Below are 17,886 nucleotides of genomic sequence, written 5' to 3' on the forward strand. Positions count from 1 at the left end.
TAAATGGTCAAAATTAATACTAACTAAATCAGACAAATTTGCTGGGAATAAAATACCAAAATACTTAATGCCCTGTTAGGGCCACTGGAAGGCATCCGGATGGAAAGCTGTTACTGGACAGTACGCTGTCAGAGCCAAAGCTTTGGATTTAGACCAATTGACTTTGTATCCAGAGAACTTGGAAAAGGAATTAATAAGTCTGTGGAGGCAAGGCATAGATCTTGTAGGTTCAGACAAATAATAAAATATAATCTGCGTAAAGCAAAAGCTTATGCGCCACACCTCCCACAATCACCCCTGGAAAATCATCCTCCTTTCTAATCGCATCTGCTTATGGTTCCAGGGTAAGACAGAACAATCATGTGGAAAAAGAGCAACTCTGCTGAGTGCCCCTATTCAGACTAAAATAATCTGAAATTAATCCATTTGTTTGTTCTGCTGCTACAGGGTGTCTAAAGTAACTTAATCCAACCAACAAATGTACTCCCGAACCCATACATTTCCAAAATCTTAAAAATATAATCCCATTCTACCATATCAAATGCCTTTTCGGCACCAAGTGAGATGGCAGCGACCGGAGTCTGATCATTAGCCACTGACCACATGATATTGATGAAACGCCTAATGTTATCAGAAGATCTATATACCCCACCTGATCTATATGTATAAGAGATGTCATAACTATACTTAATCGGTTAGCCAAAAGTTTTACATCTAGTTGGATCAGGGAAATTGGACGGTAACTGGGCGTGCGTCGCTCCAGCCCGGCCCCACCCTCCTCTGCTCCACATATCTGTATTTCAGTCAGGTCAATTCTCTGAGGCGATCAGATGACATTTGGTGCTTCAGCTCTCCCTTCCAACTCCACGAGTTCTTGTGCCTTGGATCTCTTGATGAATGAGGCATACTGTATGATCTGACCACTAAGAACCACCTTAAATGCCTTCTAAGCCACGCCCACAGAAGATACTGAAGACCAGTTGGTCTCCATATAAAAATGTATTTCAGTCTTTAACATTTGTTGGAAACTTGAAGATTTTGCAAAAGGGATACATTAAAGCACCAACTACAGTATATGATTTATTTTTCTCCGTATGTGGCAACACTTCTAAACTCACCAGGGCATGATCTGAGACTAAGATGTTTCCAGGCAACAGATTAAATGAGAGATGTAGCTATAAAAACAAATCTAATCTTGAATAAATCTTATGGACTGATGAAAAAAACGTATAGTCCCTACCAGATGTGTTCAAAAGTCACCAAATATCTGCAAGACCAAGATTTTTACACATCATGTGAACCATCAGTGTTGCTCTAGGGGGCTTGCTCATTTTTGCTTCACTATGATCAAGGACCATCAAAAGATTAAAGTTTCCTCCCAATATTATATCTTAAGGGGTGCCAGCGGCTTGCAACATACCTTTGAGATCAATAAAAAAAAACCATGTTAGGTGCGTAAATATTAGCCAAAACCAACCTTTCCCCCTGAATTTCTGCTAAAACAATAATGATTTTCCCTAATTCATCTTTAATCTTTTTGAGACATTTGAATTGTAGATGTTTATCAATATAATGACTTCCCTGCTCTTACTTGAGCCAGCACTAAAGAAAACATGTCCACCCCATATCTTTCCAAATTTTCCAGCTTCCTGTGGGGAAATATGTGTTTCTTGAAGAAACACTTTATCACATTTCTTACGCTTAAGAAAAGAAATAACCTTCCTTCGTTTTATGGGGTGCCCCAACCCATTCACATTCCACATGGAGAAAGATAACCCACTCATATTAACATTTGACATTTTGATATAATAAAAATAATAAATTGTGTGTCAAAAATCTGATTATACAGACCACATTTCAACATTAGTGCAACAATAAATCCCCGATCTCCCCCCGAACCAAACAAACAGAAGAAATAAATACGTGTTCATTAACCCAGCACACGACAGTGCTAACCGGCGTCAATCCCTCTAAACTCAAAAGGTCCGTGTTCGCTTACAAGAGCCCCCGTGACAACTTTGCAATCGGATTGCTCGAGTCCAGTGCTTCTGAACAAATCTTGTAAGGCAAAATTAAATAACAGTTAATACTTTGTAAAACAAACCCCAGCCAATAGGCAGAGTAAACACAAAAAACATGTAGATTCATTCACAGAACTGTCTCGAAGGTGTGATCCTCCACAAAACAAATTCCAGCTGATATAAAGCCGTTCAGTTTCTGAACAAGTGTTCAGTGAGCCAGCAGATGACATAATCATTCCAATGTCCCGCAAAAGGGGGCATAAGCACAATTAATGAACAGATTCATCCACAACTGTCCCAGTCTGCAGTGCCATTCCAGAAATCAAACTCCACCGCTAGGCGTAACCAGCACAAAAAAAAATAATCAGGTGTCCTCGATCCTCGGATGGCTAAGAGTCAAATTCACTCAGAGGCCACAATAAAAAAAATAATACATCATTACTTACTCAGTCCATCAACTTTATAAAAGACATCCTTTGTGTGTATATGTAGATATTTTGTGGCCATCTCCAGCATCCACTCTTAATCTGGCCGTAAACCCAAGTGCAAAAGCGATCCTCCGTCAATGCAAAAGTTTCTTGAAGGCGAAGTGTTATTCCATAAAACAAACTTCAGCCGCTAGGCGGAACCAACACAAACAGAAACAAAAATGGCTGCCAGCTTCCTCAGACAGTCGAGTGTATGTTCAGGGAGTCAATCCACTCACATAAGAAACACCAAATGGCTTACTTCAATGTATTTATGAAGGAAAGTGCTTGTTTGGGACATGTAAGTACCATCCTTTGCATCAATTCTCAGTTTGGCTGGAAACATCTGTGCAAAAGCAATCTTCTGTTAATGTAAGAGTTTCTTACACTCCTTGAATTGATCACGTTTTACAAAATCCAGGAAAAAGAAAATTCTTCCAAAAAGATTCTTCCAAGAAAGCTTTCCTTTGTTCCTCGCCTCGCATAATACACGATCTTTATAGGATGATCTCAAAAATTTGGCCAGAATTGATCAGGGTTTCCCTCAGCCGATCTGCAAGCTGGGACTCCGTGAGCTTGCTCGATTTCTAGCTTATGGCCTGTTATGTCAGATCAGACTCGGGAAGAACTAGTCTAGGAATTTCACCATATCTCTGCCTTCCTTATTCCTGCGGCTCCTATTCTCAAGAACTTCAAGTTTTGCAAGAACATGTTCCAAATCAACTGTGGTTGCCAGCGGATCATCAGACAATTCCCTCTCTGATGACTCCAGATAATCTATCTGCTTCTCAACATCTGCCGCTCTTGTAACCAACTCAGAGATTTTTGTTTCCATTGCCATAATCAATCGACGTATCAGCGAGATCTTCCAAGTCAGTAACAACCTTCGTCAGCATCACAAACATGTTGGACAGTTGACGCTGTATTTCTACTCGCACTGCTCAATCCAAATCGAGTCCCCAGTCAGCAGGCCCGACAGAGGGTTCATCTTGAGCACGTAAGTGTCTTTTAATGTCTCCAGAGCTCGAGGATTTTGACTTCTTTGCCATGTTTACCTCGAACAAATATGTAACTGGGTGTATCTGTCATGTTCATTGTTGTCCTTTGTTCTTTTGTGTACTTTTATTTTGAAAATTCCTGTTCAGTTCCTAGTTTTGTCACATCCTGTTTTCCCTCCATGTTTTGTATCTGGGTTTTATTGGTTCATTGGTTGATTACCTTGATTCAGTTCTTGTTTGTCATTGGTTTTAGTTAATTATCTCGTTATCCTGTTTCAGAGTTCTGTTTGTTGATTGGCCTTGTTACCCTTGTCCTTGTGTATTTAAACCCTGTTTTGGCTTGAGTGGCGGAGCCCTGGAAGGCTCGAGGGGCTTGAGAGGCGGAGCCCTGGAAGGCTCGAGGGGCTTGAGAGGTGGAGCCCCAGGAGGCTCGAGAGGAGGAGCTCTGGAAAGCTCGGGAGACTTGAGAGACGGAGCCCTGGAAGACTCGAGAGACTTGAGAGGCGGAGCCCTAGGAGGCTCGGGAGGAGGAGCCCTGGAAGGCTTGAGAGGCGGAGCCCTGGAAGGCTCGAGAGGCTCAAGAGGCTTGAGAGGTGGAGCACTGGAAGGCTCGAGAGGCTCGAGAGACTTGAGAGGCGGAGCCCTGGGAGGCTCGGGAGGAGGAGCCCTGGAAGACTCGAGAGACTTGAGAGGCAGAGCCCTAGGAGGCTCGGGAGGAGGAGCCCTGGAAGGCTTGAGAGGCGGAGGAGGGTGAGAAGACGGGCTTCTGCCTCCAGGTTCGCACCTGCCCCGGTCTGCGAGCCAGAGCCCACGCATGTCACCGTGAGCGAGCCAGAGCCCACGCATGTCACCGTGAGCGAGCCAGAGCCCACGCATGTCACCGTGAGCGAGCCAGAGCCCATGCATGTCACGGTGAGCGAGCCAGAGCCCATGCATGTCACGGTGAGCGATCCAGAGCCCACGCATGTCACAGTGAGCTCAGAAGGCTTGAGAGGCGGAGCCCTGGAAGGCTTGAGAGCCAGTGCCTGTAGCCTCAGATATCCCTGAGCCAGCGCCTGTAGCCTCGACCGTCCCTGAGCCAGCGCCTTGGAAGGCTTGGGAGGAGGAGTCCTGGAAGACTCGAGAGACTTGGGAGGAGGAGCCCTGGAAGGCTCGGGAGGCGCTGGCTCTTGGACGGTCATGGCTGCTGGCACTGGCTCTGGGACGGTCGAGGCTACAGGCGCTGGCTCTGGGACGGTCGAGGCTACAGGCGCTGGCTCAGGGACGGTCGAGGCTACAGGCGTTGGCTCAGGGACGGTCGAGGCTACAGGCGCTGGCTCTGGGACGGTCGAGGCTACAGGTGCTGGCTCAGGGACGGTCGAGGCTACAGGCGCTGGCTCAGGGACGGTCGAGGCTACAGGCGCTGGCTCAGGGATATCTGAGGCTACAGGCACTGGCTCATTGACGTTTGAGGCTATCGGCACTGGCTCACTGACTTCTGAGGCGACAGGTACTGGCTGGGTGACCGAGGCATGCGCTGGCTTGGGTTCGCTGACCGTGGCTGACGAGGACTCAGGATCACTCACAGTGACATGCGTGGGCTTTGGCTCGCTCACTGTGACATGCGTGGGCTCTGGCTCGCTCACCGTGACATGCATGAGCTCTGGCTCGCTCACCATGACATGCGTGGGCTGTGGCTCGCTCACGGTGACATGTGTGGGCTCTGGCTCGCTCACGGTGACATGCGTGGGCTCTGGCTCGCTCACGGTGACATGCGTGGGCTCTAGCTCGCAGACCAGGGCAGGCGCGAACCGGGAGGCAGAAGCCCGTCTTCTCACCCTCCTCCGGGCAGACGAAGTGGACCGTTCAGGCTCGATGACGGCAACAGGCGTGGGGGTTTGCACACTGACCGTAGGGGCTGGCGTGACAGGGAGAGCTAGGGACGACTGGAGAGTCACCACCGTGGGAGGGGAGGCAGGATCCTCATCCACAACATCCACAGTAAGTGGCGAGCCGCATACCAGCAGCGCCTCCGCCACAAAATCACAGAGCATCCAGCCGCGTGTCGCCGGTGGCAACCGCTCCTTCAGTGAGGGGTTCAGGTTACCCCAGAAGAAAACCACCAAGGCCGAGTCCGGGAAGTCGGAGATGTTTGCCAGCTCAAGGAAGTCACGGATGTGGTCCTCCATCGGTCGGTCCTCTTGCTTTAGGCAAAGCAGCTGGTAGTTCGCTTGCTGAACCGCTGGATCCATAGTGTGTTTCGGTCGTTCTGTAACGAATGCAGGAGTGAAGGCAGACGAGGAGGTGCGGATCCAAAAGCAGGTTCTTTATTATAAATCAAAGTGAGGGCAAACAAACAGGAACAAAGAAATATCCACGAGGGGAAAACAACATGAACATGAAAAACTTCCACAGGCAGGAGAAACAACCATAACATTCACGTACAACAACACGTACTCAAGCTTCTCGAGCCTACCAGGGCACCGCCCCTCAAGCCTCTCGAGCCTTCCAGGGCTCCGCCTCCTATGGCTCAGCCTCCTACTGCTCTGCCTCCCGAGCCTCCCACGGCTCTGCCACCCGAGCCTCCTACGGCTCCGCCTCCTATGGCTCAGCCTCCTACGGCTCCACCTCCCGAGCCTCCTACGGCTCCGCCTCCTGCGGCTCCGCCCCCCGAGCCTCCTACGGCTCCGCCTCCCACGGCTCTGCCTCTCCAGTCTCCTACGGCTCAACCTTCCTCGGCTCCACCTCCGAAGCCTTCCAGCTCACCGCCTGAAGAACCTCCTACGGCGCCACCTCCCTCGGCTCCACCTCCTAAGCCCCCCACGGTCCTGCCTACGCCTCCGACGCAGCCTCCCAAGTCTTCTACGGCTCCGCCTCCGAAGTCCTCCTTGGCTCCGCCTCACGCGGCTCCACCGGTCCCTATCTGGCGGCCACCATCCAGGTCCCCCAAACCTACCCACATCCCGTGGTCAACCCCCAGGCCTCCTGAACCTATCCTTGCCCTGTGGCCCGCTCCCAGGCCCCCTGAGCCCGTCCTTGCTCTGAGGCCAGCTCCCAGACCTCCTGAACCGGTCCTTGCCCCATGGCCATCTCCTAGGCCACCTAGATCGGCCTCTATCCTGTGGCCTCCTCCTAGGCCCCCTGAGCCGGCCCTTGCTTTATGGCCAGCCCCCGGGCCATCTAAACCTGTCCCTGTCCTGAGGCTGCCTCCCAGGCCTCCTAGACCTGTTCCCGTCCTGTGGCCTCCTCCCAGGCCTCCTGACCCTGTTCCCATCCTGTGGCCGCCTCCCAGGCCTCCTGAACCGGTCCCAGTACTGTGGCCTCCTCCCAGGCCTCCTGACCCGGCCCCTATCCTGTGGCCTCCTCCCAGGCCCCCTGACCCAGTTCCCGTCCTGTGGCCTCCTCCCAGGCCTCCTGACCCGGCCCCTGTCCTGTGGCCTCCTCCCGGGCCCCCTGACCCAGTCCCTGTCCAGTGGCCTCCTCCCAGGCCTCCTGAACCTGCCCCTGTCCGGTGGCCTCCTCCCAGGGCCCCTGACCCTGTTCCTGACCTGTGGCCTCTTCCCAGGCCCCCTGACCCTGTTCCTGTCCAGTGGCCTCCTCCCTGGTCCCCCAGACCTATCCTTGCCCGGTCGATACCTCCCTGGCCCCCTAACCCTGTCCCTTTATGCCCCCCGGGGCTGCCTAATGGGCCCCGTGGACTGTCTCATCTCCATTTGTGCCCCCATGGACTGTCTCATTTCACCCTTGGACTTCCTGCCTGCCCTCTGTGCCCCCTTGGACTTCCTGTCTGCCCCTTGCACCTCCGTGACCTGCCTGTCTTGCCCTCTGCGCCCCCCTGGACTTCCAGCCTGCCCATTGTGCCCCCCTGGTCTGTCTGTCTGCCCATGTGCCCAGTTGGACTGTCTGTTTGCCCCTGGTGCCCTTATGATGTTTTTGTGGGTTTTTGTCTTTTGTCTTTTGTTTCAGGATCGTCTGGAATCCGATCCTTTTGAGGGGGGATTCTGTCATGTTCATTGTTGTCCTTTGTTCTTTTGTGTACTTTTATTTTGAAAATTCCTGTTCAGTTCCTAGTTTTGTCACATCCTGTTTTCCCTCCATGTTTTGTATCTGGGTTTTATTGGTTCATTGGTTGATTACCTTGATTCAGTTCTTGTTTGTCATTGGTTTTAGTTAATTATCTCGTTATCCTGTTTCAGAGTTCTGTTTGTTGATTGGCCTTGTTATCCTTGTCCTTGTGTATTTAAACCCTGTTTGTTCCTTCATTCCCTTGTCGGTCGTTGAATGTTGTTGTACGTGAATGTTATGGTTGTTTCTCCTGCCTGTGGATGTTTTTCATGTTCATGTTGTTTTCCCCTCGTGGATATTTCTTTGTTCCTGTTTGTTTGCCCTCACTTTGATTTATAATAAAGAACCTGCTTTTGGATCCGCACCTCCTCGTCTGCCTTCACTCCTGCATTCGTTACAGTATCGAATCTAACCGGATTATAACATGAAAATAATTAAAAAAAATTAGCAAAGTGCGTAGAGCTGTGGCTCACACGTCTGCTCCTTGCATGGTGTCACGTGACCCCCCACCATTGCCAACTTTGAAAGAGTTGATCCAGTGCATTTTGTTGGATCAAAGTTGCACAATTTGAACAGTGCATACGGATGACAAGCTTATATGAGTGTGAAAAAGTAGGTTTCCATGAAAATCTAGCAGAAAACATGTATGGAAATGTAAAATCACAGGCACATCTAAGGATTCATAGGAAAGATGAATTGTGATTCTAGTCTAAACGGTTCAATTAATCCATTATAGAACCACCATGTTGGTGGATATTGACAAACTTTGGCATGTGTCCTCAGCATGTTCTGGAGTCTGTGTGCACTGTTTTGTTAGGTTTGGACACTGCGTGACTTTGAACACGGAACACATAATGACACGCCAGAATTAAATTCAACAATCCATAAGAACAATATTAAACTGTTGCAGGGCCACAGTATTTACTCTCTTCAGGAAGTCAACCTACCAATTGCTTACTTATAGTAACTTTAAACTGGGATACAAGAAAGTATTTTGTTGTTGAAAAAAATTGCACACTTCACCTTAAGTAAATATCCTTTTGCAAACTCAATGTTGTTGTGTCAGTAAAGAGAATGTGGTGCCAGAGATCCATTTCCTCTGGGTCTTTATTTTTCTATCTGGTGCATAATACATTTTATGTGTGTGGTAATAGAGTTCTTTTGACAACTAGATAGAGGTTCCAGTCGTGTTACAGCACGCAGAATCCCTTTGGTAGAAGCAAACAATTTAGGTTGCATTAAACATTTGAAAGACATGAAGTGCAAAGACAAGCCAACCAACATCGCATCCAACAAGAATGTAACATTTTTCCCATCCTTGAATCATTTTAGATACTACAAACCATCATGTGCTAAGTACCGCCCAAAATCATTCTAGCAGTGATCATTAAAACATAGTCAGTTAATTTGTGAAATTCTAATTTATCTACATCGGGTTTTTGCCTAGTCAATTTACCAAGTATGCATGACACAATGCGTAATTGAATATTTGAGGAACGACGTCAACTGAGGAAGTGCCGGTAATACACACTGTTTGTCACCTCTGTCTTTCGGACCATGAGGCCAATTGTGGTCTGATTAATGAGTATACATGCTGGACAAAGCCTAGCTATAATCACATTATATAGGCCTGTTAGTTCAACTGTTCAAAACTTTGACAATTTCAGTCAGACTAAAGCATTTACATTCACTTTTTAAAAAGGTGAGTATATATTTTAGTCCACCTGAATCTGAACTTTAAAAGTGCATGTAAACATACTGACTGATTCCATTTGCTATTTTACTTGATAACCAATTCCAACCCTCCTGAAAAGCCCCGCTTTTACAACAGGATGAATTTCAATGCTGGCCAATGTTGTTTAGAACTGACTTAGTTCTGGTCTTTCTGGTGGACCGGCATGGCTATACTGTTTATACTGCCAAATTTAGCTGGTAATGAATAATGAAGAAGTAGGTTGTCTATATAAGCGCATACTCTGAGACCACCGTTTGTCAGTGCAGACTGAACTGCTTCTATGAGGCATGAGAGAGAATGAAGCTGAACCTGCATGATTCACTCTTCTCTCACACACGTTGCCGATAACCATTCCCAGTGAATATGTTTTCGCTGTATCTCTCTCAAACGTTTTCTGTGGTTTCCCCCCATTCACCGCATTTGGGAAAACATGTAAAAAATTTGGCAAGCCTTTTCATATTGGGAGATGGTTGGCGATACTGAGCCCAAGTGGATATCAATGTTTCACTGGATCTCTTTCACGCATTTGCAGCAATTTTGTGATTTAATTATGTAATTGTGATACATCATGATATGTATAGTATATAGGGTTGTCAACTATCCCATCACCAACTGTTCCAATGTCACAGGACATCCAGTATTTTGGCTGAAATGAAGACATCATGTATGGGACAAATGTCTTGTGTTTATGCAGCAAGGCGCTATAGGGGGGGGCAAAACATTTCTGATTGAATGAATTGTGTCCTGTATTGGAACAGCAAAATGCTCAAGTGTACCATATGATATCAAGTTTAAGCACCTTTAACAAACCTCTGAATATCTTTATGTCTCTGAATATATATATATATATATATATATATATATATATATATATATATATATATATATATATATATATATATATTTATGTCACTAGACTTGCAAACTAGTGGGAAAATTCAGTGATTTTTTCCCCTCAAAAGCACTAATTGTATCAACTGGATACCAGACAATCAGATTGGAACTGGCAATCAGATGGTCATTGAATGGAATGTGGGCATGCCGTATGATGCTGACTGAGACTGATTGGTCTCAGGTAATCAGCCCTTTAGCAACTCCGCCTTCTGTGATCAAGCAGCTAACAGGAGAAATGTGGTTGCGTTTGACGAAGTATCGGTCAGGACATGCAATCTCTCAGCCCATTAAAATGAGTCAACAATTATCTCGGGCCTCTTCCCACAAAGAGAGGTCAGTCCTCCTGCAATGTTTACATACTTTAGGCCAGTCTCTTTCAAAAGTTCCTCGGCAGTGATTCCTTTGGAATCTGACACCAGTTTGTTGGAATCAAATCACCATCATGTGGGCGATCATCACAGACTCCAGGTGTGTTTAGAACAGTCTCTCTCATTTCAGAGAGGTGGGTAAGAAAGCGCTGAGTTTTTTCGTGTGAACTCTTGCCTGCAAAGTCTCTTGCCTCATTTTTTCCATTGTGCGTCGGCCAGTTTGGCTATCAACTGTGCTGAACCTCCTCAAAAGGCCCATTTGAGCATTGTCCAGCCAAACACTGCTGTCCAAAGCTTTGGAAACTCTCAGCAGAGGCCCTCTGGGGGTCTTTGGATCTCTGCTTTGACATTATTCTCACATTAATGCTTCAAATGTGTCACTTAGGAGCCACAGAAGAATCTGCCTGAATATCCTTTCATTTGGATGAGGAGGTTTTGCTCTCACATGTGTTGCACATCCAATAGTCTGTATATGAATCAGAGAGAAGTGGGCTATTCTTAGGCTTTTGTATATAGTAACTTAACCAAACCTGTCAGATAAGCTCAGACCACCCACAACGGCCCCCAAAATGCAAAAGGCCACTTTCTGTGCTCCAGGACTAAGCTGGAAATCTTGACAGACACACCAAATAATTATTAGCAATCCATAAAGAATGGAAATTCAGACTGATCTATCAGTGAAATCAGAAACAATAAATTGACTTTTCTTTAGCTAAAATTGGTCTGTGCTTACCGAAAAAGCATCCTCTGAATCATGATCAAAACTGATTATGCAAACACAATTTCTTCCTGGTTTTAATGTAGGATCCAAACCCAGATCTCCAATGCTGCTCATGCAACGTGCTTTTGATCGCACCACAAGGGAAGACCTACATGCTTGAGCCGATGCAAAAATTCCTGATGGGAGATGACGCTTGTCACTGTGTAGGCATAATGTGGCCGATTCTATGGTACTGGAACTCTTGGAAACAACATGCAGACTTCCTGTCTGAGCATGTTGGTGTAGTTTGGATTATGCTACCTCTTGGTTTAAATAAGTGGTGTTATTGGAGTTTGAGGAACTGAATTGCATGGATAAATTAATTGCATTAAAGCTAAAGTGTGTAACTTCCGTGACTCTAGTGTCACCAAATGGAGTTGTTAAAATAATGGCAAACACTCTCCCATGTCTAACATTGGTTGTCCAAACAGCTAGCCTCACCCCCAAACTCACACAAATGCCATGTGTTGGGCTGGTTGGGATGGTCAAACTAACAGAGCACCCTCTATTGGAGGATTTTGAGAAAATGTGGTATGTGCCCTCACAATGTTCCAGTGTTTATGCACACCAAGTTTTGATATGGCGCAACTTTTGGCTAACTGTAATTGATGTTCAGTTGTGTTCCTCCTAAAGATCTTAATTTTTTTTTTTCCACAGATGTGAATGAATGCGCCACCACAAATCCCTGCCAGCATCAGTGCTACAATCTGATGGGCTCTTTCATCTGTCAGTGTAAAGTTGGATTTGAATTGGCTTCAGATAATGTCTCCTGTCAAGGTTAATGTTCCCTTTAAGCAATAACAATAAGATAAATGAGTTGTGACACATTCTAACCTATCTTATCTCACCTAAAATACAACTTTTGAAAAACTTAATGTAAATATACTTAATGTCTTTTGATTACTTCTGTTGTATGCTGTTGATAACAAATGCAACTATCACACTGTTTTGAAAGTATAACCATAACACTTCAACGTTACATGTCTTAACATGAGACTGGTGTGATAAAATTGCTTACCAACCCTGTACAGTGTGTGCAAAGTTTTAGCCAAAGTCATGACCAGTTAAAAAGTAAACCTGGTTTTTAACCTTAGCGGTTCAAATGCTTTACACTGCATCTCATTCACCCATTCACACTCATGTACCAATGACAGCAGAGCTGCTATGTAAGGTGCTAGCCTGCCATTGGGAGCAACATGGGGTTCAGTGTCTTGCCCAAGGACACTTCGGCATGTGGAGTCATTTGGGCCGGGAATCAAATCACCAACCCTGTGATTAGTGGCTAACCCGCTCTACCACCTACGTTTTGTTAAAAACAAATCGAGATTTCATGGCAAATTTGCCGCAAACTTGCCACATCTCATTCTCACATCCAAATGAGCTTTGTGGCAAACTTACGGCAAATTGTCCATTGTTGCCCAAGGTTTGCTGCAGGTTCACCACTACCAGTGAAGAGCTGCAAACTTTTGGCAAACATTTGCAGCAAATCACAATCTCATTTGCATGTGAAAATAATTAATGGCATATTTGAGGACATTTTGTGGCACGTGTGCAGCTAGTTTGCCAGAACTCTAATTTTTTTGTTAGGGTAGTGTACTGACACAATAATGTATCAATAGTCTATACCATGATTCTTTTTCTCACAATATTGCACCAATACTCTTGATCCTTGAATCGCTATTTTTCAAATTGATGTGTGCATTCATATCATTTTCTTAGTGCACTTCACGTACTGTGCACAGTATAAATGCTGTAGAATAGTATGTCTTATGCTATTACAAACGTAACCAAAACTTTTGTTGTACCAAATCCTACCCATCTTGTATGCCCTAGGGGTAGTTTGAAGTAAAAATAACACATTTAATTCCTTGGACAATTAAATGTATACAATTCGAAGATTTTTAGAAAATGGGGTATTACCTTGTGTAGTGTCAGGCTTCCTTAGCTGGATTATTTGTTAGCTTGTAATCCTTAACTGAAAACACTGACGATATATTTTTCATTTTAACATTTGTAGACTTCAAATTTCTACTTTTAAACTTGCTATTCTTTTATTAAATGTGTATTACTCTAAATGCATTTACCATTCATACTCACTAGAGAAAAAGTATAAATAATTATCTGTGGTAACTGATGCCACCCTCTGCAAAACATCATTAAGGCCCACTTAATCAGTATTTATGTCTGGTTTTCCAGTAACAATATAATGTGCTTAAAACAAGATAAATTTACATGAGAAACAGAACTGTGCAAAATATGAAGACTATTGTTTTTCTAAGAGAATTCATCTTGAATTAAATACATTTTTCTTACCCATCAGCAAATTGTGATTAAGAAAATATTTTTAGCAGTTCAGATGTGGTCCATAAACTTCATGTTGAAAATAACAAAGAATATAATTTAACATTTCCCTGCAGTTCCACCGTTTCATTCTTAACTGTGTTTTCCAGATATTGACGAGTGTGAATTCTCTAACTACATGTGCCAGTTCCAGTGTGTGAATCAGCCTGGTGGATACCTCTGTGTGTGCCCTGAGGGATACCAGCTCCAAGGGACGCGGATGTGCCAAGGTACATTCCAGACACATTCCATAATGCTCCTGAAGGCCCCTTCCTTCTGAACTTTGTCATTGAAATGTTCTGCCTCTCATAGATATTAACGAGTGTGAAACGACACACAACTGCAGAGATGATGAAATGTGTTGGAATTACTATGGAGGATTCCGTTGCTATCCCAGAAACCCCTGCCTTGAGCCATACGTGAAAACAGGCGAAGGGTGAGTCTAATCTTCCTGATAAATGTGGCACTCACGCAACGTAGGCAAAGATGTACATCCGAGTCCATGAGACAGAAATTTGAACAGGAATGCAGCCTGTGATGTCACACAACGCAGGCAACCACACTTCTGGGTTCTTTTGAGCAGCAGATTTTAATGGTGGATATGGGCAGCGATGAAGTTTTACTAATCTTTTAAGCATTATATAATGTAATAATGGTTTTTAATGTTAATTCAAAGTTATCATAAAGGTATATCTATAGCATACAGTTAAGAAATATGTGTTGATACTTTCTGAACTATCGGCAAAACAAGTTTTAACTTGGTTCAATATGCCTGTATGATTATGTCGGACATGTAACAGACATTTAGCACAATTCTAAAAAAGAAATTTTATAAAAAGAAAACTACCATCAGTCATGCAATATGCATCTTTACTACTTAAATTATTGGTCTACATACATTAAATAATATTTTACTTTAATCTCATCATATTGAATACATAATAATAGCCGGTTTTGATTTAACAGTTACTAACAGCAATCAAAATAAAGGAAAATACATAATTTTAGAAGTATTACATATTCACAGATGCTTTCACAAACAGTATCCCCATGCACTGCGGAGACAATCAATCTGAGTTTGTGGGAGTCGTTCTCGAAAAGTTCAAATCTACTATCAGCAGCTCCAGGGTGATCTGTAAAATATCATAAATTATGTAAAACCCTGACCTATCTTGATCCACCGATCCTGATGGAAATTTAAAGAAGCCCAAATCTCCAATAATCTGTAGGAAATGTGGGATGTTTTAATCCCATAAACAACACTTTTTGGTACATAGACAAAGCACCCTAGACAGCAGCTTAATCTATAGGAACTACATCAACACAGGGTAGAAAACTGCGCTTTTCAAGCAATTTCATGGGGTCTTAAAGTATTTTACCTAAGCTTTCTGCACTAAATACCATTAAGTTAATCAAGTCATTTTGATTTGTTTTATTTGAACAACTTGGAAAATTCCTAATAATTGCTGTGGTTGGCCTACATTTTCATCTTTTTAATCCTGAATAATAATAAGAAACTTAATGTATATACCTTCTCTGTACCTGCAGTCGCTGTAGGTGCCAGTCGCCTAATGTTTGCCGAGGACTGCCACCTGTCATTGTCTACAAGTACATGAGTATCTTTTCTGATCGCTCAGTGCCTGCGGATATCTTCCAGATTCAAGCTACTAGTGTCTATCCTAACATGGTAAACACTTTCACGATCAAATCTGGCAACGAGGGAGGAGAATTCTACCTGAGGGTAAGGCATGGTGATGGATTGAGTAAATCCTGGGCAATTCATATTGTTTAATGGGTAATTCTCAGGAAAGTGTGCCATTTGTGATTTTATCATTTCATTACTTTTTAAGAAATCATATTTACCCACCTCAGGCCCAAAGTACCAGAGCCATTAACTGCCAAAAATATTGGGGGACCTCTATATCCCCACCAACCCCCCAGAATATTGAGATTAGTGGTAAAAAATATATATGGGTTTTTCAATGAGATATTCTTAAACTATTACAAATAACGTTAAATATGTGGTCACAACCCTTTATCATTATTAGTCCGAAGCCTAACCCTAAAGCGCTGCATTAATTCAACCTCATTAAATTTTTTTATATGTGTCAATATAGCCCATGACTATATCTGTCAGACTTTCAAAGACTATCAAAACATGTTTTGTGTCAACCCTGTTACATTTAAAAATGGGGTTGAAGATCAGTACAAAAATGTCTAATAACAGCTTTCGCTAGCAAATATCACGGCATTGAACCACATTATTTACAGTATCTTTGTGCTTTGTAGCAAGAACAATATTTTCTGTAAATAATTTATATTTCTTCATGTTTTTCTAATAACAGAGTTGTGCTAAATGAATGAATTTTACACGTATATAGCCCTTTTCTATCACTCAAAGCACTTTACATAGAGAACAAAGGATTCTCCTCAACCACCACAAGTGTGCAGCATCCACCTGAATGATGCGGTGCCAGCCATAGTGCGCCAGTACTCTTAACACACACACTATCTATTGGTGACAAGGCCAATATAAGTGTAAATATAATGAAATGCAGATAAAGACTGTAAGAGAACGCATTTTGTGTCAACCCTGTTACATTCAAAATGTTTAAGAACAACCTTAGCTAGAAAATATCATTGAATCACACCTCATTATATATGATTAAGAACAAAAAAAAAATGTTGCTATGATTTTTCCCATAACAGAGTGAACTTTTAAGCTTGATGAGGCCAATATAAATGTAAACATTATAAAATGCTCAAAAAGACTGTAAGAGAACTTACCTTTGTTTAAACCCATGACATTTTCCTTTCAAAACACGTCAACGTGTCAACCCTTTATTGTACATTCAAAATGATTCAAAGTTGAAGATCATTGAAAAATAACAGCCTTAGCAAGCAAAGTCATTGCACCACATTATTTAGTCATTTTTCTTGTGCTTTTTGCCAAGAAAAATATATTTTTGTTTTCTGAAAAGAAATTTGATCACTATGATTTTTCCCATAACAAAGTTGAACTCTTGAGCTTGACAAGGCCAATGCAACTGTAAACATAATGAAATACTTATAAAGACTGGAATAATTTACCTCTGTTTGAACCGATTACATTTCTCTTTTATGTTGTGTCAATCCCATTACAATCAATATGTTTAGGACTTACTAATTACAGGGTAGAAGATCATTGTAAAAATGACCAAAAACGACCTTAGCTAGTGAGTATAATTTCAACACCCTAATTATTTATAATCAAGAACACATTTTGTACTAGAAAATATTAATTACTTAGATTTTTCCTATAACATAGGTAAACTATTAAGCTTGATGAGCCATAATGAATTGCTGATAAAGACTGTAAGAGAGCTTAAAAATGACAAAGTTTTTAAAATATGTGCAAAAATAACAGTGTAATAAAGTTTGTTGTATAACAGATAAGAAGGAAGCGGAAACTGGTCTCACAGGCCACGTGAGTCAACATTTAATACTTGTTCAATCGCTTTTCCATTTTACAACAACAGAGTGGCTTTTCAGCACACACACACATCAGTATTGGCTTTTCCACAAACAAAACTCTCTCTAGAACACACACAAAGTCTCTGGTCTGTATTTCTCTTCCTGTGGACTTGGCCATCTTTTATCTCCCCCGACTCTTACTGTGAACATTGAAATGGTCTTAGCACTTTCTCTCTCCCCAGATGGGCGTTTGACCACGCCCTCACCTCCACATACCCCCACCGCCTGACTCAGGCCAGGGGAACCGTCCGGACTACCCACTTAATCCCCCACTACCATACCTTTTCTGGAGAGGAAGTCTGCGATAGTCATCGGTGACTCCGATCTGTGGACTACCTCGAACTTAAATGGCTGGAGTGCCAGATACCAACGGGTGAGCCAGCTCATTGGCATCCTTCATGCGGTGGAGCCATTGGAGCGGGGCGTGGTCCAAACAGAGGGTGAATGCTCGTACCAACAAATAGTAGCGAAGAGTGAGGACCACCCATTTGATGGCCAAACACTCCTTCTCTATGGTGCTATACTTCGTCTCTTTCATAGAGAGCTTTCGACAGCACCGGGTGCTCCTCCCCCTCTACCACTTGGGACAGAACAGCATCCAGCCCCTTGTCCGATTCGTCCGCCTGCAAAACAAAAAGGAGAGAGAAATCAGGGGAATGCAGAAGCGGCCCACCACAAAATGCAGCTTTTCCCTGTGTGAAAGCCCATTGGCACGGCTACGTCCACTGGACCGTGTCTGGAGCTCC

General features: G+C 43.7%; 1 protein-coding gene across 1 annotated transcript in view; it reads left to right on the forward strand.

Annotated features, from left to right (window-relative positions):
• LOC127641484 (EGF-containing fibulin-like extracellular matrix protein 1) overlaps window positions 1–17,886 on the forward strand; it is a 41,156-nt gene that overhangs the window by 11,761 nt on the left and 11,509 nt on the right. Inside the window, exons 5-8 of the mRNA XM_052124513.1 lie at window positions 11,945–12,064; window positions 13,738–13,857; window positions 13,940–14,063; window positions 15,176–15,368. Coding sequence (XP_051980473.1) covers window positions 11,945–12,064; window positions 13,738–13,857; window positions 13,940–14,063; window positions 15,176–15,368 — 557 coding nt within the window. The remainder of the gene's footprint in view (window positions 1–11,944; window positions 12,065–13,737; window positions 13,858–13,939; window positions 14,064–15,175; window positions 15,369–17,886) is intronic.

The sequence above is a fragment of the Xyrauchen texanus genome, chromosome 50 (assembly GCF_025860055.1).
Source record: "Xyrauchen texanus isolate HMW12.3.18 chromosome 50, RBS_HiC_50CHRs, whole genome shotgun sequence".
NCBI classification, from domain to species: domain Eukaryota; kingdom Metazoa; phylum Chordata; class Actinopteri; order Cypriniformes; family Catostomidae; genus Xyrauchen; species Xyrauchen texanus.